The sequence below is a fragment of the Molothrus ater genome, chromosome 2 (genome assembly GCF_012460135.2).
Source record: "Molothrus ater isolate BHLD 08-10-18 breed brown headed cowbird chromosome 2, BPBGC_Mater_1.1, whole genome shotgun sequence".
NCBI classification, from domain to species: Eukaryota; Metazoa; Chordata; class Aves; order Passeriformes; family Icteridae; genus Molothrus; species Molothrus ater.
In genome coordinates this window covers 17623797-17643871 of record NC_050479.2, presented here as the reverse complement: position 1 = coordinate 17643871, position 20075 = coordinate 17623797, and the positions used below count along the sequence as shown (strand labels likewise).

General features: G+C 43.0%; 1 protein-coding gene across 1 annotated transcript; it reads left to right on the top strand.

Annotated features, from left to right (window-relative positions):
- Window positions 1-1103: 1103 nt before the first annotated feature.
- Window positions 1104-20070, top strand: ZRSR2 (zinc finger CCCH-type, RNA binding motif and serine/arginine rich 2). The gene is made up of 11 exons (XM_036387625.1): window positions 1104-1177; window positions 2951-3030; window positions 3173-3269; window positions 3591-3699; window positions 4003-4089; window positions 6327-6365; window positions 8490-8605; window positions 11568-11781; window positions 14038-14093; window positions 14268-14377; window positions 15016-20070. The coding sequence occupies exons 1-11, from the start codon at window positions 1131-1133 to the stop codon at window positions 15501-15503; spliced, it is 1443 nt and encodes a 480-aa protein (XP_036243518.1). The 5' UTR covers window positions 1104-1130; the 3' UTR covers window positions 15504-20070.
- Window positions 20071-20075: the final 5 nt, after the last annotated feature.

Genomic DNA, 20075 nt, shown 5'->3' with positions numbered 1-20075 from the left:
CATGAAATGCATTTATAATCAGGTCAGGTACAATGCCTCAGAGATGATGATGGGAATACATCAGCAGTGTGAGCTAAATTGATCAATACACTGGAACTGTGGCTTCCCCCAGCTCTCAGAGGCTGTGGGGTAAGCAGCCATGCTCACAGCAGCCAAGGACACAGTGAAAGCTCACCTCATGGCAGGCACTGAACACCCTGCTCCCGCACACAATTCCCAACACAGTCAAGACAGCTCCCACACAGAGCACAGGCTGTAGGCAGGGAGTGACTGCCCGGTACTGCCATGTGCACCAGCACCCCAGGCAAGCTCAGGCACCGCTGCACGGGCACACAGGTACCCAACAGGACTGAGGACATTGCACAGTCAGGAAAGGCTGAGGGAATTGGGCCTGTTCAGCCTTGAGGAGACAACCGAGAGGAGACCTCATCAACACGTATTAATATTAAAAAGGAGCTGTCAGAGGATGGGTCCAGCAGGATTCGTATTCTCGGCGGTGCCGAGCAATAGGACAAGAGGAACAGGCAGAAACTGATGCACAGCAAATTCCACCTGAACATGAGCAAGAACTTCTTTAATGCGTGTGACCAAGCACTGGAACAGATTGCCCAGAGAGGGTGTGGAGTCTCCCTCACTGGGGATATTCAGGAACCGTCCGGACACAACCCTGCGCCCTGGGATGGCCCTGTATGGGCAGGGAGGTTGGAGCAGATGATCCACTGTGGTCCCTTCCAACCTGATCCACTCTGGGATTCCGTGACAACGGAACGTCCTCTGCACTCCCTCGCTTGCGGTCCTTGGGAGAGTTCCGTAAATGAGGCTCCTCGGCGCTGCCTTTCCCTGCCCTCAGTGCCGTCTTTCCCTGCCCCCGGTGCCGCCTTTCCCTGCCCCCGGTGCCGCCTTTCCCTGCCCTCGGTGCCGCCTGTCCGTGCCCCCGGTGCCACCTTTCCCAGTCCCCGGTGCCGCCTTTCCCAGTCCCCGGTGCCCCCTGTCCGTGCCCTAGGCCCGCACCGGCCCCGCCGCCCTCAGCCCCGGGAGCTCGGCGCACGCCCAGCCCCACGCGCGGCCACCGGAACCGATTGCGCGCCCTTCCGCCGCGGGGTCATGTGACGTCCCGTCGGTCCCGCAAGATGGCGGCGCCCATGTTGGTGCCCGAGCCCCCCCTGGGGAAGCCGAGGTGAGGCCGCGGCCGGGCTGGCGCTGGGACCCCCCTGGGCAAGGGGGAGGGCCCGCGGGTCCCTGCGGAGGGTCGCGGCCCCGTCCTGGCCGGGACCGCCCGAGCGCACGACGGCCGCGGCTGAGGCCGCCCCGTGGCCGGGCCCGGCGGTGGCGCAGCCCCGCGCGGCCGTGGCCCGGCGGGACGGGGTGAACTGGGCTCGGTGGTTCTCGGGACGGGAACGCGGCCGCGCTGGGGGCGGCGAGCGGGCCCGGAGCGGCGGAGCCGCAGGCGGGGGTCGCTGCCGGTCCCGTCCCCGGGCGGATCCGGGGGGAGCGGGGCCGCCGTGCCGGCCCGCCCCAGCTGCGGCGGGGCGGAAGAGCGATCCGCGCCCGGGAAAGCGGCGGCCCTGGGAGATGTGCGGAACAGCGGAGGCTGCGGTGCGGGGAGGGAGCGGCCTGTGCGTGCCCGGGCTGAGCCCCGTCCAGCCCCGGCGCGACCGTGGGCAGGGCAGCCGTGCTCACAAGGGGATTGCCCGGCCGGGGTCTGCAGGCGTTTGCCCAGACCTCGCTCCGGTGTCCTGCGGCTGGAGGAAAGGCGATGCCCAGCCCTGGAGCGGCTTGGGCGCCGCTGCTCCTTGCGCGTCCTCCCTGTGCTGGCCTGGGAGTAAGGGGAGTCCCTCCGTCCCTTCCTTCCTTGGGTTTCAAGAAAAAGAAGTTCCCAGGACCTGGGAAGGAGCTTCTCGCTTGTCAGCCTCAGGCACTTGCTGAGGGATTCGATCCATTTCAGGCAGGGACACGAGGTGAGAAGCGGCCAGGCTGGCCGGGGCAGAGGCAGAGGATCCAGGTGTGACATTGTCTCTGTGGGCAGGCACTGCTGCCGGGACAAGCACCGTGGTGTCACAGGTGTGCAGGTGGTGAGGATGTGAGCAATCCTGAACAGGATTGGAGATGTGCGTGAAGTTCTGTCCGGCTGAGTTACACTTGTGGAATCTTTTAAAATTACACACTCCAAAAGGGGAAGGTATTAATCTCCCATCAGCATTTGGTGTGGCACGATGACAAGAGCAGAAGATGATCCCTCCTTCCTATTTCTCAAATTATCACCTGCCTAGGAAGAGGAAAGATAGAATGAAACGTGACAGAAAAGAGCTTGATGTGAAAATGCTTTTAGACATTAGAGGTGTTTTAGCCATAGTGAGAACATGGTGCTGCTTGTAGGCAGCTGTTCAAAGGTGTCAGACAAGCAAGGAGGAGTCTGGCCAAGCTTCTGTAGCAGAAGAGCCGTGCTGAGCATTGTCTGTGGGGGCTGTGGAGTGTGTTTTGTTAGCTGTGCATTGAGACTGCTGCCTGTGGAAAATAACAAAGGAGAAAAGAAAGGACTTGAAATTTCATGTCCTGTAAAAGAAAGACTAGAATGTGCTGAAAGTTGGACCAAAATTGTAGGGTAGGAGATCCCCAAGTTTTTCTCCCTTATCTAGTGACCAAGTTTCAGGAACTGAAGGAGATTTCATGGAGTTGGTGATGATATCAGGTACTGCAGAGCTTAAAAAAGATGAGACCCCATGTGTGGTGTTCTTGCTGCTGCCCATGTGCAAGTCTGAACAGCACAGCCACAGATTTACAGATTTCATTGTCACATCAGATGCTGCTGTGCAGTTACTGTTTCATATAAATGCCTGTTAATTTTGCAGTTTGTGGGATTTTGTATTGCTGAAGGAAATTAAGTGCATGTATGACAGTTAAAATTATTTGCTTAGCTGTTTTAACATAAGCAATGTTCTCTCATCCTCAGCCATCAAAAGTACAGAGCTATTCTGAAGAAGGAGAAGAGGAAAAAAAAGCGGCAGGCACTTGCCAAACTAAGGGACTCAGGTAACTGAAATGTTTGGTACTGTCAGTGGAACTAGAAGTGATTGGGGATTTTTGGGGGTTTTTTTAAAGATATCATTTTGTGTATCTGTGATTTGCCGTAGTATGCAGTTATGTAGATGTGTTGAATTGTGCTTTTTTTCAGAAGCTGCAGAAAAAGATGAATCTGTGTCTGAGGAGGAAGAGGAGGAAGTAGAAGAAGAAGAGGAAGAAGAGGAAGAAAAAAAACTTGAGGCAGAAAGGTGAGAAATCTAGAAAATGGTATATGTGCAATAAACACTTTTCTAATCAATTCTATTTTAGTACTTTGAAAAGTTCAAATATATTCTGTGAAACACAGTCTTTATTGAATATGTCAGGCTACACAGTCCTTTCCTCTAAAGCCTGAATGATTTTTATGGAAATTTCTCTTTTAAATAAGAGTAAGTTACAGCTGTAACTTAGGTAAGTTGCAGTTGTTCTTGTAGTAATAAACACAGTACTGAATTGTTTTTATGACAGTTGCATCAGTCATGGGTAGTTTTTAAGTTGGTAGTCTGAGTGGTGTCTGGTTTCTTTGGTAGACAAAAACTACATGAGCAGTGGTTGCTGAGAGAAGAGAAGGCCCAAGAAGAGTTCAAGCTAAAGAAAGAAAAAGAAGAGGCTGCAAGAAAGCGTCAAGAGGAAGAAGAGGTATAAAGATGTAAAAACCTTAGAGTTGTGCTAGGCAACAAGGTAGCTTAGTGTAGTAACTTTCATTATTTTGTGATGGACCCATTTTTCTTGATGCTGGAGTGTTTGAAAGCATAGACTCTCCACTCTTGTATAGAAAAGCAGAATTGAAAAGAAAACAACAGCTCTTAAAAGGGTTTTTGTCAGATTTAGTTGCTTCTGACTAGATGAAAACTTAATGGTCAAGAAGTTTTAATGCAACATGATGCTTTTGACTTTGATTGTAAAGCATTGTTCCTTAATTTATTTTTTTCTGTCATAAAGAGGAAGATCAAAGAAGAATGGGAAGAGCAGCAAAGAAAAGAGAGAGAAGTGGCACAGCAGAAGCAACAGGAGAAGAGAGAGAGAGAGGTGATTCCTGGTGGAGGGAGGATATGTATGTTATATGTCCTGTGACATGATCAGATGCAACAGTTATGCATGTTGAAGAGGGATTTTTTTATAATTAGCAAATGCATTAGTTAACCCATTTTGTCTTAAGTTCCTAAACTATTGTTCAGTGTTAAAGAGCATCCAGGGTCTCCATATACTTGAGGTATAATTCCTGTGAACCCATTTGGTTGTTCACAGTTTGTAATTGTTTACATCAGGTAAATACAGAGGTACTGTGCCAATGCAGGTTCTGATAAGTGCACTTTCTGCATCATGTGTTAAACATAATCCTTCCTTAATGTCCCAGTTAAACACAGTCAGTGCTGAAGAAAATGCCTAAAGAGGATATGGAATATGGAAGTACATTGCTGCTGTTCCTTAACACAGTTCTTAATCAAAAGATGTGTTACAGCTCTTCTTTACCTGACTCATCCAACAGGACGTATCTTTTTTCAGAGCTCCTTGGGTGGAATAAAAATGATATTGAAGATACAAGTCATTAATGACATTTCTGTTAACGATACATTCATCTTCAGTTTTACAAGTTCAGTGACCTGGATGAAAGGTGTCCTGTACAGTAATCCAGTGTGAGGACTGACCTCTTACTGCCACTGAAGAGTGACTGCAGCTTTCTAGGATCTGGTCATTTTAGATTCTCCACAGTCACAAAGTTTCCAGTCATTTCTCTGGGAGCTGTGTCTGATAGCCACAGCAGGAGAGGAGCCATGAGCAGACAGTTGTGGCTGTCTGCAGGTAGTAGTTGGTTGTGCCAGTGATGATGTAACACTTGAATGAGGGATGCCAAAGAACAGCAATTATTGTATTTCCTGCCTTCCTCTGGTGGTCAGGTGTCCATTTCTGTCTTTGCAGAGTAGGGAGAGAAAATTATGCTCATGTCCTTTATTTAAGGTTGAGATACAGTTTGGAGAGAGTTGAACCATGCTAACAGCAGGATTTTAATCCTCCCCTCTATCTTTGTGTCTGGGTGTGCCCAAGCCCTCCATGGGATAACTGGTGTCCCTGAACTAGATGGAAGCAGCTTTCTTTTTTATTTGGTTGTTGGATTCTTTGCTTTGTGTTTTTCTGGGTTATTATTTCTGGGGATAGTGAGTTAAATTGGCTTATAGAGGGTAATGACAGGCACCCAGAGGGAAACTGATTACCCAGCTAAAAGCAGAGCCACCCATTTTAGTAGCAGAAAGTTGTTTAATTGGTTTTGCCTGTGTCTTGAAACAGCAGTTTATTCAAGGTCTAACAGTGATACAATAAAACTAATTTCCCTCCCTAAAATGAAGAAATAGATTTTCTGGTTTGATGGGTGGTGGTGATTAGAGTCTTTTTTGGAGAGGGTGAAGGATTAGTTTTGGCTTTGATTTTTTTTTGTTTGTGTGGTTCAGGGAGTTTTGTTTGTTCTGTTTAATTTTTCTTTATTAGGGTGGGTACTATCTAACATCCTTGGTGATCAGTACCAGGTACTGTCTGGGTCCTCATCTGTAATTGCATTTTTGAATTTTTATTTGCTGTTTTTAAATTTAATTAATTCTCTTCCAGTCCTAGCATATTTTCTTGTACTGATTATATTAAAATATCTTTTTTCTAGGAACTTTGTAGAGCAATTTATTAGAACCAGTGTCCAGCCAGTTTTGGAGAGTTGTATTGTTATGCTCAGCCCACTTAGAAAAATGAAGGGAAAGAATATCCTCATTGCTTTCCTGTATTTGGAAGGCTAGATATGGTTAACTTAAAATGTTTAGGTTTCTTACCAGTTACATCTCTTGCTTTAACAGAGGCTCACTAAGCATTGCATTTTTCTGTGTATTCCATAAAATGTGTAAGTTGAAAACATTTTGTGCAACTAAACGATTATGGATTTACCTGTGTGCTATGGACTCAGGCTGTGTGCTAGACCAGGAGATAGATTTAAGCATCAATAGTTCTATGATAGTTTTAAAAAAGAAAATTAAACTTCTCTGTTGTCTGTCATTTAGTTTAGAAGATCATCTGCGTGAGGGTCTTGTCTGATGTATCCTTTAACAGCTTTGTAGTACCTGAATTGCTGCAGAGCCAAAGTAAATCTCCTGTTTTTAAAGCAAACCCCATCACACTTTCATTATGCATAATCACTGAGCATTGTAAATTAGGTTCTTAACTAAAGAAACCAGATGTTTTGTGTGTCCTCAGGGTTTTCACTAGTCCTGTGTTTGCACCATTTATAGGCAGCTGTGCAGAGGATGCTGGATCAAGCTGAAAGCCAGGTATGCTCAGAGACTTTCTGAAAAAAGAACTGAAAAATAATTTAATTTCCATCCAGTGTTTGCCTTCTAGCATGCTGTCCATCTGCTCTCCAGAACCTAATGGCCTGAATAAATTTAATATATAGTGGCTTGCATGAGCTGTAAACAATTATTTACTGGGTGGAACATAATTAAGCATATTTCTGGCTGGTTGGTGGCAGTGCAGTTGTGCATGCTGATGACTGTTCAGGAGGTCTGAGTGAAAATGAACCTGGAAATACTGCTGTGTGCTGTTAAAAACCACTGTGCATGATGGTTTATTTTGTGAATTGTAATTCTAAATAAATCTGTCAGTCCTGGGTGGCAAGATAAACTTGTCTTTTTAAGCAGATGTCAGGCTCTAAATAAGAGGATTGAGTGGTAGAGAAGGGCACAGATCCTTAATGAAAAGAAAAAAAGGTGGGGGAGAGAGAAGCTTGACTGCTTGGATGCCTGGAAGAGCATGGATCTCAAGCTGGCAGTGTGTAGAAAACAAAACTGCAGTTTTCATGAGACTCTTAGAGATTACCTTAAAGAATAATTTGGATTTTTATCCCTGTCACATAGTTAAACTTGTGAAGATTCTTGCTCTGTTTAAACCACTGCACGAATTGGAAAAATAAGTTTTAACCTAGTTATCCATTGTTTATTGACTGCCATAGCTACATTGGAGTTACATTTGGTTCCAAATCATGTTTAAACAGTTCTTTAGGTAGGGAATCTGTTTTATAAGATGGGTAGGAAACTGCTCTGAACTGCTGCCTGCCCAGAGCTCAAGATGCATTAGCAGTCATGTCTGCAGAGGAATAGTCAGAAATGTGGTATGTTGGAGACTGCATTAGAGTAGCAGTTCAGGGTTCATTTACTGCTGACATAACAGGGCTGTTCTGGTGATAGAAAATTATGGCTGCAAGTCATGAGCAGAATTGGTAGCTGGGTCAAATGCTGCTTGTGAGTAAAAAGAATTTTCAGTTGATTTAAAATGAGAACTTAGGCCAGTCAGCTTTACAGATTGTTTGGTTAGAATGAAAATTCCTTTTAAAATATGTGTCTTGGTTGTAGTCATTGAAGGCTTGCTACTTGGTGAGGCCATTTTGAATTAGAAAATTTTTAATGACCCAAGATGATCAGTATGGACACTTACTTCCAGTGCTAACTATGAATTTCATTTTTTAAAATTCTGTCCTTTGGCAGGTTACTTCTATTTTAGCCTTTTCTAGATGCACATAGCAGTGATAATGATGAGCTTACTGAGCTTTGGGCTGTTGCAGAGAAAAATAAGTAAATAGTCTCAGCTTTCTTTCTGCCAGGTTGTGGTGGTTTTGGCTGGGGTAGGGTTAATTTTTTTCACGGTGGCTAGTATAGGGCTTTGTTTCAGATTTATACGTAAAATAGAGTTGAAAATGTGGAGATGTTTTTGTTATGGCTGAGCAGGGCCTACACAGACCCAAGGCCTTTTCTTCCAAGGTCTTTTCTGCTTCTCATACTGCCACACTGGTGAAGAGGCAGAGGGTGCATGGTTGGTTGGGAGGAGACAGCCAGGACAGGTGACCCCAACTGACCAAAGGGATATATGTCAGGGATATCTGACATCATGCTCAGTATATAAAGTGGGGGAAGAAGAAGGAAGGGGGGGACATTTGGCATGATGGTGTTTGTCTTCCCACATCACTGTTATATGTGGTGGAGCCTTGCTTTCCTGGAGATGGCTGAACACCTGCCTGCCCCTGGGAAACAGTAAATTTATTCCTGGGTCTGCTTTGCTTTTTTGCCTGGCTTTTGCTTTCCCTCTTAAATTGTCTTTATTTCAATGCGTGAGTTTTATATCTGTTACCCTTCCATTCTCTGATCTCACTTGGTGGGGCTGTAAGCAAGTGGCTCTCTGGGGCTTGGCTGCTGGCTGGGGTTAATCCATGACACAGATGTATAAAGTGAGACCCAAGGCACAGGGCAGCTTTGAAAAACAATGCTTTAAATAGGTTCAGCTTGCCTTGTAGAAACATAGTGCTCATAACTGCATGTGAATTCAGTTGTTAAGTTTTATTTTTGACACTCCATTTCTTTACTGTTTTCTGACTTTTGTCTATTTTAATGTTTCTTCTACAGCTGGAGAATGGTGTGAGTTGGCATAACCCAGAGCCCCCAGAGAATCTGGGAACAGAGAAGGATAGAGCAAATTGCCCGTTTTATATTAAAACAGGTTCCTGCCGATTTGGAGACAGGTAATCCATTGAATATTTACCAGGATAGAAGTGTGTTGGGGAGATAAAACAAAGGCAACTTAATTAGGTCATAAGCAAACTGAGGAAAAATTGCTGCATAAAAACTTCTGTGTATTTGGATGTGGACTGAGAGCAGAGCATTGCCTGGCTGGAATTGAGCTGTTTATTGTTATGGCATATTACTGATGGTGCATTCTGGTTACATTGGTGAGACTTGAGTTTTCCTTGGTTTAGACTCATGCACAGATATATTCTGACAGAATGTATATGGTTGTTATTAGTACAGTAGATGTCTGATATGTCAGATGCTAGTTTTTTATATTTTCTAATTTGCATATGTTCAGATCCCAAATGGACTAAAGAAAGTAAGTTAAGGTAAATCTGCACACTTGGGAAAGTTGTCAGGTAGTGTCCAGAGTTCTCAGTATTTGAATGTGTGATGCATTCAGTTGTGATTCTGGTACACTGACAGGGTGCCTCTGTCTCAAGAGGGAAGTGCAGTAAAAGGGAAGAACAGAGAAGCTCATGAGGATGATGAGAGATGAGGAGCACCTCTGTGGAAGTGGCTGACAAGTCCAGACTCTGCTTTCAAAGAGGGGGATGGAAGAGGACTGTGGTAAATAAACAGCAAACTCAGGACTAGGGTGGGAATGATTATTATCATTCATGCAATTTAGTCAGGTGTCTCAGAATGTTTGAGCACCAGCTTTGACACAGGAAAGACTTTCTCATATGAAACAAATGGCAAACTTGTTCCCAGAGGATGCAGAGGAAACTGGAAGTATAAATGAGTTTATGGAGTACATGTTCATTGGCATCCAGGAACAATGATGACCCAAATGCAGCTTCTGGTTGGAGAATCCCTGATTTTTTTTTGTGCTAAGGAGAAACAACAGCTTAGCAGCGAAGGACTCTGATATTTATTACATGAATCTTCAGCAAAAACTTACAAGGTTATTTTACTAACTTGTATCACTGAAACATGTGCAGTCTAGCTATTGTAGTTTTCTTTATGCTGGGAGTAATTTGTTCCAGTGTGATGTATATTGTGGATAATTATAAGATAATTCAACTATATGGAAGCTTCAAGTTCACATCTCTTTTTGTTTTTATTCTGAAATACGTGTTGAATTCAATAATAAAAATTTCACCAGCTATATCACTGCAGACAGCATTTTTTTCAAATGTCTGGGTCTTCGTAGTTTTTGCAGTATTTTTGTTGTAGTGATCTTTAATGGAGATAACTTCCGTGGATTATTTATGGATTGCATAAAACTCAGTTTTGCTCTGAACTTTGCATTTGAACTATGAATAACCCTTGGAAAATAAATACTGAGAAACATCATATTCTGCCCTTCCTCTTTCACCCCTATTGATCTCAGCTACCTCCCTTTAATCTTCCTTCTTTTTCTTCACATACCTGCTTCCTTCATAATCTGGTCATTTTAACATCTGGTGCTGTCTCTAAGTTGAAGGACTGGTACAGCTAGGATAGGACTGGAAGGATGGATTGAAAGGAGTCGTGAAAAACTAAGAGCCAGTGTTATCAACAAATAACTATTGAATCTTGTCAAAGCTCACTATGTCCTGAATAAGCTGAAACTGGCTGAGTTTGCTACTGCCAGTTTCCCCAGTAATTCAAACCCTAACATTTTGCAGTAATATTGGATTCTTGGGTCATTCATTTTCCTCAAGGTTCCTTTTTTTCTGGCATGTGAATATATCATTTTGTGTACAGACAATATTAGGGGGGTTTCATATTTTCTGTTCTATTATTGAAATTGAACAGCAAAAGGAGGCAGCTTCTAAATGTAAAAAACAATAATCATCAAATTAATTGTTTCCTGGTTTAGTTTTGGGTTTGGAGATTGGATTTTTTTGTTGTTGTTGTTTGCTTTTTGAAGTCTAAGGGGCCAACCAGAAGGTGAGAGTCCATTTCTGATTGACTGGGTACAGAAAAACTTCCTAGCTGAAGTCTGGGTTGTAATTGTCCATTTTGAGACATGACCTCCCTGCAGTTCTTTTGTGCTGCCCAGTGACATAAAGAGACTAGACTAGTCTGGATGTTTTTCTGGTCATGTCATGAAAAGGAGAAAGTGTTGGAGAGTGCATGACCCAGTTGCTTGGGGATATATTGAATGGGATTCATAAAGCACAGTGAAATAAACATGGAGAACATCTGTGTTCTTACTGAATCTAAAGATGTCTAGGGGAGAACTGTATTTCAGCATGTTAGCGAGGTAGCCTGAATATGATGGATGGTGAGGGAGATCTAATGTTTTTATGGCTGCCAAGAAGCTGCAGATTAAGATATGACTGATTTAGAAGAATTTCTTTTTTTTGTTTGGGTTTTGGTTTTTGTAGGTTTTTTGGTTTGTGGATTTGTGGTTTTGTGTTTTTTTGTTGTTGTTGTTTTTTCCTTTGTTTTGGTTTGGGTTTTTTTCTATTGGAAGTGGAAAAATACCAGTCTTATACTCATCCAGGTGCAGGTCTAAATGTGCTATTCTTCCCACATTCCCACCTTCCACTCCCACATGATGAAAACAACTTCAGTAAAAGTTCAGTTTGCAAAAAGAAGAGCAGAGACTTGCTTTAAAATCTCTTTATAGAGATACTCCTGACAATCTTTTAAACCCTTCAGAAAATGGGAACACATTAACCCTTGTAGCCTAAAAGAAATTACTTCAGCTCTCATTGTGACACTGGTATCTATAACTTTTGTAGTTCTGCCTTCCTAAGCAAGAATGTGTTTGTTAATGGCATTGAGGAAGCCTTAAAGGTTATGTACAAACTCACTCCAAAATATTTGGTTTAGTAATTGAAATATCTTGATCTTCCATTAATGGATTTTCTTTTATAATTACTGTAACTGAAAATGACAAATGTTTGAAGCTTCAAGAAGTGTATCTTCTGCTGGAAGTGCCAATCTTTCCACTTTTCTTTCTTCACTGCACCTGTGCAGGTGTTCTCGCAAGCACAACTACCCCACATCGAGCAAGACGCTGCTGGTGCGAGGGATGTTCATCACCTTTGGCATGGAGCAGTGCCGCAGAGACGACTATGACACGGATGCCAGTCTGGAGTACAGTGATGAGGAGACCTACCAGCAGTTCCTGGAGTTCTATGAGGATGTGCTCCCTGAATTTCAGAATGTGGGGAAGGTGGTTCAATTCAAGGTATGCATCTAAGTGCAGTTTATGAGCCTTATGAGGAATTCTGTCCAGCATGCCCCAGCTAGATCCTGTGGGCACTATGCTGTGTCCTTACAACAAACTGTGCATCTCTCATGGCTCCTATAAACTTGTCACTGCTCTTACAGAGCACCATCTTACTCTGGGTGAATCTTCTCTCCCATTCCTCTGAAGTGTTACAAAAGCTTGGGCTTCTATAATGCACGTTTTTCACAGTTCTCAACAGTTCAGTTATCTCATGTTTTTTCTTTTCTTATCCTGTGCTAAGCCCCTGAGGGTCCATTAAGACTGTTAGACAATATAAATACCTCTGAGCTACTGTATTTGGGCCTAAGGAATGAAATAGTTTGGGTATGAAATGCATTTGAGTGTACACCCAAACAATGTCATTTTAGGACTGGCTGAATAAAATAAAACCAGATTACAATGAACTGGAAAGATAGCAGATATTTCAGTAGGAAGAATTATAGAAAGGTAAGTTGCATAAATGGTTTTGAGATTTGTCATCCATCCTTAGTTTGTGCATTTGATTTGCTCAGTGTTTTGTACTGATTTTTTTCCCATTTATATTGTTGTTTCTTATGGGGATAAAGAGGGATCTGTAAATGGAGACCTCAGAGATGAATGATGTGTGCTAACAGTCCCATGTTGCCCCAAAAATATGCAGCTTGGAAGGTGCAGTCTCCTTGTATCTGAATCTATTGCAGGATCCCTTTCTGCTTTTCATTCTTGAGTGTTTTCCTGCAGTCACCAGGAGGCATACAGTGCCTTTTCTTCTTTTGTGTTCATCTACTGACAGCTGCCTCAGGACTGAAATGGCATTAGCATTTCAAGCAAGAGGAAAGTAGAAGGAGTGAGTTTTCAGTAGTTGTATAATGAGCTTTATAGGCAAGAAACCTTCACTTGTTTGGAGGAGTGGAGCATCCCCTCCATATTTTGACTCATGGAATAATAGTCAGTTGTCTTCTACTAGAAAACAGGATGCAGATTCCCTATGGAGCATGGCTTGAAAAGCCTTATCAGCAAAGTCAGATCCTTGGCTTTGTAGCATGGTTCTGTGCAGGTGTGCTAAGCTGCACCTGCTTGGGTCCCTGTGACTATTAGTGTGGCATTCCTTGGCTTCTGAGGCAATTGTGCACAGCAAGATGATTCTCATGCACATTTTCACTACATTAGAGATGCTTCAGAAAAACATGTTGGCTTCAGGGATCTTAACTGTGAGTGAGCTGAGCCTCTGTGACCATTAAGAATCAGATTACACACACCCCCCTCTGTCAGCTTACTTACTTTTCCAGTGTAGCCCAAGGTTTTATTCTGGCTGTTTTTTCTGGGAAGCTGCTCCAGAATCTGGAAGGTCCTGATAAAACACTACCTTAGAACACTAGGGTTCTTTTCCTACCATTTCGTCTATGGCAAAATCATTCTCACTTGTTCTTGTATTGACACTGTTTATCTCAAATAGTTGGACTCCTTATCCTGTAATACTTAATTCTACAAGTGCTTGTTATTGTGGCTGAAGCCCTTTGCTGATGCAGCACACAAAGAGGTATTCCCTGAGGGTCAGTCAGGGTTCAGGGATGAAAGGAGCAGCTAACTTTGCTTGCTGCAAATATTGGAAGAGGCCTGCAGGCAAGAGAGGCTGGAATCACTGTTTGTCCTGGAGAACTGGGTTCCACCTGCCTGGACCTGCGTGTTGGAATCTTTTGTAACTAGCAGCAAATTTCAAAGTTAATTTTTAAGAGCTTTAGATCTACTTTGAATGCTAAATTATTACAAGAAAGGTTTTTCAGAACTGTACAGTGAAAGATGGTGTCACCAGCTTTTTGAAGCCATTTTAAAGGGATGCTGTGAAGATGTATTGCTCTAGAGTCTCTTACTGTAATGAATCCCTCATTTCCATGTGAGGATACTAATAATTGTTGTCAGAGCAGGATTTGGCTGTTGTACATAGGGTTGGCCCAGACAAGTGCAAGACAATGGACTACAAGCTTTCTTGTGGCTTAAGTGAGCCAAGGTCCCAGAGTTAATCAAAGCATAATTTAAACATAAGCCAGAAAGGCTTTTTTTGGGTTTTTTTTTTTTTCTTGGTTAACACTTAGTGTTTTGAAAAGCATCATCTCTAAGTTGATATGGATGAACTGTCTTAAATGAGAACTGCCCATCTCAGAATGTGTGAGCTGCTGTACAGCATAAACCTTCCACTGCCCTGACTTCCCTGACTTCATGTTTCCATCCCCTCAGGTCAGTTGCAACTATGAGCCCCACCTGCGAGGAAATGTGTACGTCCAGTACCAGTCGTAAGTACTCCCAGTCTTACCAAGGGCTAAACTGCAGAGCTGAGTAATGAGTAAGAAGCGTTTGTATCATCCACGGAGTTCATTCTCACACTGTAGTGGGAACCCAGAATTGGTAAGGGGTGTCTGAAATGATTGTGTGATGGTCATGCCATCTGTTGTTTTTCCTTTCTAAAGGGAGAAGGACTGTCAGGCAGCTCTGGCTCTGTTCAGTGGACGATGGTATGCAGGCAGGCAGCTTCATTGTGAATTCTGCCCTGTGACGAGGTGGAAAACTGCCATATGTGGTGAGTCTTGGAAAAGAGAATATGTGTTACTGAAAGAATACTCACTCATGGAAGTGAAAAAGAGGGATTAGGCTGTAGCTTTCAGATCTGCCTAAGTTGTATTCATTTCTGTTTGGAAGACATATGTGCTAACTTGCTTGTGTAGATCCAGGAAAGAAAGGGAGTATTACACCATGTCACATAAGTGTCTGAATTTTTCTAGTGAATTTATCATGGTCTAGGAAAAAAGGTTTGGATTCTAGCTTTGGAAATAATAATCTTAAGGTGAAACTCCAGGAAGTACTAATTTGTCTCTTGAGAAGCAATGGCAGTTTCTGGACTATCAACAGTTCTAAACAGTAAATATAACGTGTTCCTTATTTACCTTCTTACATTAAGGTAAATAAAATTTAATGAAATTAAAAGTTAAGTTTGTTATAAGCTAAAATCAAATCTTCATAGCAGTTTAAAAGCTAATTCCAAGAAAAGTACACAATGAAAATTAATCCTGTGTGAGTTAAATTGATAGTGGTCAGATGCATGTTATTCTGTTTGGAGACGCAAAATTCAGTTTATTACATTTCTTCCAGTTGGTACATAATGAAGAAAGAGATTTAACAGGTCTGGTTCATAAAAAAGCAAACCCTAATCTGTTGCAGGTTTATTTGAAAGGCAGAAGTGTCCAAGAGGGAAACACTGCAACTTTCTTCACGTATTCAAAAATCCAAACAACGAGTTTTGGGAGGCCAATAGAGACATACGTATTTCTCCTGAACGGACTCATCAGTTGTCTAAAAACTCTGAGAGGAGAAACCGATCGAGCCATCGTGACGACTATTACAGCCGCTCCAGGAGGAGGAGCAGCCCCAGCCCGGACCATTCCCACCGCAGAAACGGAGAATCAGAGAGGAAAAAGAGTCGCCGCAAAAACAAGAGGCGGCGCCACTCGGGGAGGTCCCGGAGCCGAGAGAGGAGGAGGTCCCATAGCAGGGGCAGGAAGAGGAGAGGCCGCAGCCGCAGCAGGAGTCACAGTCGGACACGCAGCAGGAGCAGGAGCAGGAGCAGGAGCTCCTCTCGATCCAGGAGCAGGGGTAAAAAGAGATCAAGCAGCAGAGGAAAAAATAGTGAAACTCCCAAAACAAAGTGAGAATTACTTTCAGAAATCACTAATTGATAAAAATAGAGCTGAAAAAGAAATCTTCCCAATAGGGTACCAGATATATATGAATTTCAAATAAAGTGTTCTTGCACATTAAAATGTTTCTTCCTAATAAAGGAACGTAGTTTACTGTGTGCAAAGCTTGAGAAAATTTAAAGTTTTCAGTCCTATAGAAGGTGTGAATGTCAAGTACTCTAGCTACTCTGTCCCTCTGAACAGCTGCCATACCTGGATGCACACTGAGTACAAATAGAGAAGTGAAGCCTCTTTGGTATATGCTTATTTCTGTTATGTGTATGTTAAGTGTTTACTGTTCCTGTAAGGAGTTAGTACAGAACAGCCAGTGTGCAGTAAATTCACACCCCAGCACACTGCAGATCCAGGTCTGTGTAGATGATTGCCATTTGTATTTTTCATCTGTTTATTGGAAATTACTTTCTAGACAAAGAAAATATAATTGTTTTATGAGTTGGAGAAAAGGGATCTCAAAGACATCAGTGTTTGATTGCACAATACTTGCCCAGTAGGAGCTTTTTGGTCACGAGTGTTGGATTTTTCTCGGCCCTGACTGAGCTGCTGAGCTGATGGCTTGTAGGGATTGCAGTAGACTAAAACCAAGCAGAAAGTACCCAGAGAAACAATCAGTTTATTCAGTTCCTTAATCCCCAAGTGAGACTGGAGACAAGGATTACATGCAACTGTAATCCTTGAGTGAGGTCAGAACTGCTTTGCATATCTCTTGGTTGCACACCATTTGTAGGTGAAAAGGACCTGCCTGACTTGTGCTGGAGGGGTGGAAAGTGTCCATCAGGGAACCAAAGATGTGATTGTGGAGGCTCAGTCAAGATGGCTGCAGAGTGGCTGAAGAAACTGAAGGGTTTATACATGAAAGACTATTTCATGGTTTTGGGAGAGGAGGACTTGACTTAGAGCCTTTTGAGGTTTATTTTACAAATAGTTTAAGGCACCCTACTGCCTTGCTTTCCTACAGCCAAGGTGAAGAGTAGGGTACATAAAAATGAAATAATTGGGACAAAACCTCCTTGAAATGACAGCTATATTAGCGAAGTACCTGCAGTTAGATAAATCCTTACCAATATTTTTTCACTTTTATTTAAAAGATTTGTGCTGTTAGATGTACTGTATTTCACATGGTTTATCTTCAGGTTTTAACTTGGGCACCTCAGTGTCCTCAGATGCTTAGAGAGAGCTTGTAGCACCAAAGGTGCAGGTGCCCTAATGGTCTCTAGAGATACCTCCCTGTCTTTAGCCTCTCCAAAGAACTGGGCTCCTGCCTTCAGAGAGCCAATCAATCCCAAGAGTTAGGAGCCTAAAGCAGGCATGAAGTGCTCCCAAATAGGAATTCATTACAACTCCCAGCAATGTAACATAAATTCCCTTAGAAAATCTATGTATCTGAACTTTACAAACAGCATTCCTCACAGCAAGAATGCTTTTCCCCAGGATAATTAAGATCAAGTGAACATTGCTTCTGGATATGATATATATATTTTTGCTTTTCTAAATGCATAGTGCACCTAGCATGCTGATTATATATTTTTTCCTTCTTTCTTCATGTGTAACTTGTCCAATATGGAGTAATACAACAAAAGTGATGTTCAGTTCAAACCCAACTTCCATGATATATTGTCATAACTGTAGGCAGAGCTGTAGCTTAGTTAATTTGATTAAATGTTTTAGTTATTAACAGATGTAGGAATTGTAATTAATTAGCATAACTTTTGAAATAATAACTTTTTTAAAAGGCATATTTCAAAGGACAGCACGAAGTTTTTAATTCCATTTGAAAAATTTGTTACTGCCAGTTTCTTATCATGTACCTTTTTCTCACCACGCCTTAGAGACAAATCTTCCCTGAGGTTTCTATTTTTTTATAGATGCTCAATTGTCTCGCTGGGTCACTTGCACTGCATGTGGCAAACTCTGGTTCAGTTGGCCACCACAGGCTGGTTCCATCCTCCATTCCCTGGGCTGCCCTGCTTCCCAGAGCTCTCAGGTGGGAGAGCTGGCTTGTGCCCCTGCTGTGCACGCCGTGTCACACGGACAGATGTCACGGAGCATTAGCGCAGCAAAATCAGCTGTCCAGCTCAAGGAAATGTGGAGTGGGTGGTGGGAACCTGTGACCAGTCAGGTGAAATAAGCAACCAGGCCTCCAAGGGATTAGAAACTAAGTGCCCACTAACAACCATGTGAGAATTCCACAGGTGATTAGGCTCCTTGTCCCCACAGTTCTGCAACAGGATTTCAGGAGATAAGTCGCTGTATTTAAAAAAAAAGCAAAAAAAACCAAACTTGCTCAGAAATGCATGTAAAGATTTAAATATACTTTATTTCTGCTACTACAATGGCTGAAGCTTCAGCTTGTTTTTCTTGAGGTCTGGACCCAAATGTGCTGGCTGTATCTGTACAGTGTAGGACTGGTAGCTGTGATTGCCCTCCACTTTCACACACTGTCTGTTTATTACACAGAATTTGAGTGCTGTAGATCTGACACATTTAGCTTGCATTTATTAGCATGAAACCTGGGATTGCACCAGTTCTAACTTTGGAGTTCGTATTTTTCAGTATTGTTTCTCTGCTTCATAATCTTAAGTAGTGTTATATGCATGGTTTTGTGTTTCCTTATTATTTGAGTGAGCTATTTTATTCTGGAGAGACAAACAGACTAGAAGTTTTTTAATGTTAAGCTTATTTTCTTTCCCAAAGGGAAAAAGCCCCAGAAGAACATGGAGAGGATTTAAATTTGTAAGGAACAGCCTATTCCCATTGCGTGTTATTCCACATATTTCACAGGAAAGGACCTTATAAAGTGAATTAATAGGGGCCGAGTTTTGTTTTGTCTTCAACGACTATTTAAAAGTAGCAGTATTTCAAAATACTTTTTTTCAGTTGTGAATTCTGCAGGGATCACGGAGGTGCTTTGGAGTAATTCTGGCATTTACAAAGAGGCTCAGGGTGGCAGTGCCAGGGCCTGCCAGATGCCCTGCTTCAGCCAGGACGGGGAGCAGGTGCTGCCGTGCCCTTCAGTGGAGGAGGAACAGCCCAGGCAGGCAGCAGCGCTGCCTTGTTCAGCAGCACAGGGGGAACAGCCCCTGTAGGCATGGGCACTGTTGCTGCCCAGCAGAATTAAAGCATCAGGGAACTGGGCTTGCCCCCTCGCAGCCGAGAGCCTTCCCTCCAACTGTAGCTGGTGGCCACTTCTGTGGGATTTCATTCCCTGTCTGCCTGTCCAGAGTAGCAAACCCCCGTCAGGGCCTGAGGAGTGGCACGTGTCCGTGTGTTGACTGCAAGGCATTTCTTGTGGACACCCAACAAGGCCTTCCCTCTCTGGCCCCAGCCCTTGTGTATAGGGCACATTGTCCAAAATGCATCCCAAATTACTCCTCTCCCACTTTTATGCCGTGTGATGGCAGCATGACCGTTTTGCATCCAGTTTTGCATTAGCACGTTCAGTGTACTGAAACTGCCCTCCGGTTTACCAGTGACATTCCTGTGCCCTAAATGACTTGGGGTTTTTTCTAAAGATATGCAAGAGCCTGCTAAAAGATGCTATTGCTTCCTGTCCTGGATCAGCACTTCTTACAAAACATGAAAGATGGAAGTTTATGATAGTTAATAACCTAAAAGCTTAATTTACTTTCTTACATCATCCAAAGAGTGCAGCTCATTTTGCTTTCACTGTTAGCTTGTAATTAAAATGAACCCCATTTATTCTACATACACTCCTGCTCAGCAGTGATGTGAACTGAGTATCTATGGCTGAAAACCAAAACTGATGTGGCATGGACAGGTGACGCTTTGTCGAGCTGTGGGACAGACTGCAAAGCAAGCTGGACAGCCGTAACCCACGGTACATGGGACCTTGACAGAGGCAGCCACAGGGTGAGCATCACTGTGGCCTCGCCCCAAAAGGAACAGCAGATGTTCAGGAAGGCCTCTTCAAGTTAAAGACTTAAGTCAGTGAAGTTGAAGACATTTAAGACAACACTCAATCAACTTGCCTGAACAATCCAGAAATTCCTACTTACTCTTTAGCTCTCCCCAACCCTTCCGCACAAGACAGGAAATTCAAAAACCGGAATTTCATTTCAGATTAAATTCAGAAATGCCCAAATATGTTAATTTTTCCCCATGCTTTTGCTGATAACATCAAGCAGTTCAGTTCTTTTGGAAAGGTGGAGAACAGATTCATTTGACATATTTTTAGTTGAGACCAGGACTGTAAATATTGCATTGACTTGTTCAGAATTCTATGAAAAGAACTGAATATTCAGTCTCTATTATCCAGAACTCTCTCTGAACATGTGGTTTAATTTTCAAATGAAGTGGTACTACCCCATCAATTTAACTTTCACTTAAATAAATTTCATGTTTAATGTGGCCAGCTTTCCAAAAACTTGCTAATTTATTGCTTTCTCTACAATTTAAATGGATGTAAATAACTAAACTTGGACACAGTATCCTCAACATTTTTTAATGAAGTGCTCAAGAACAGGTTAAGCACTGTAATAAAATTTCCCTTTTTTTTAAGCCAGCACT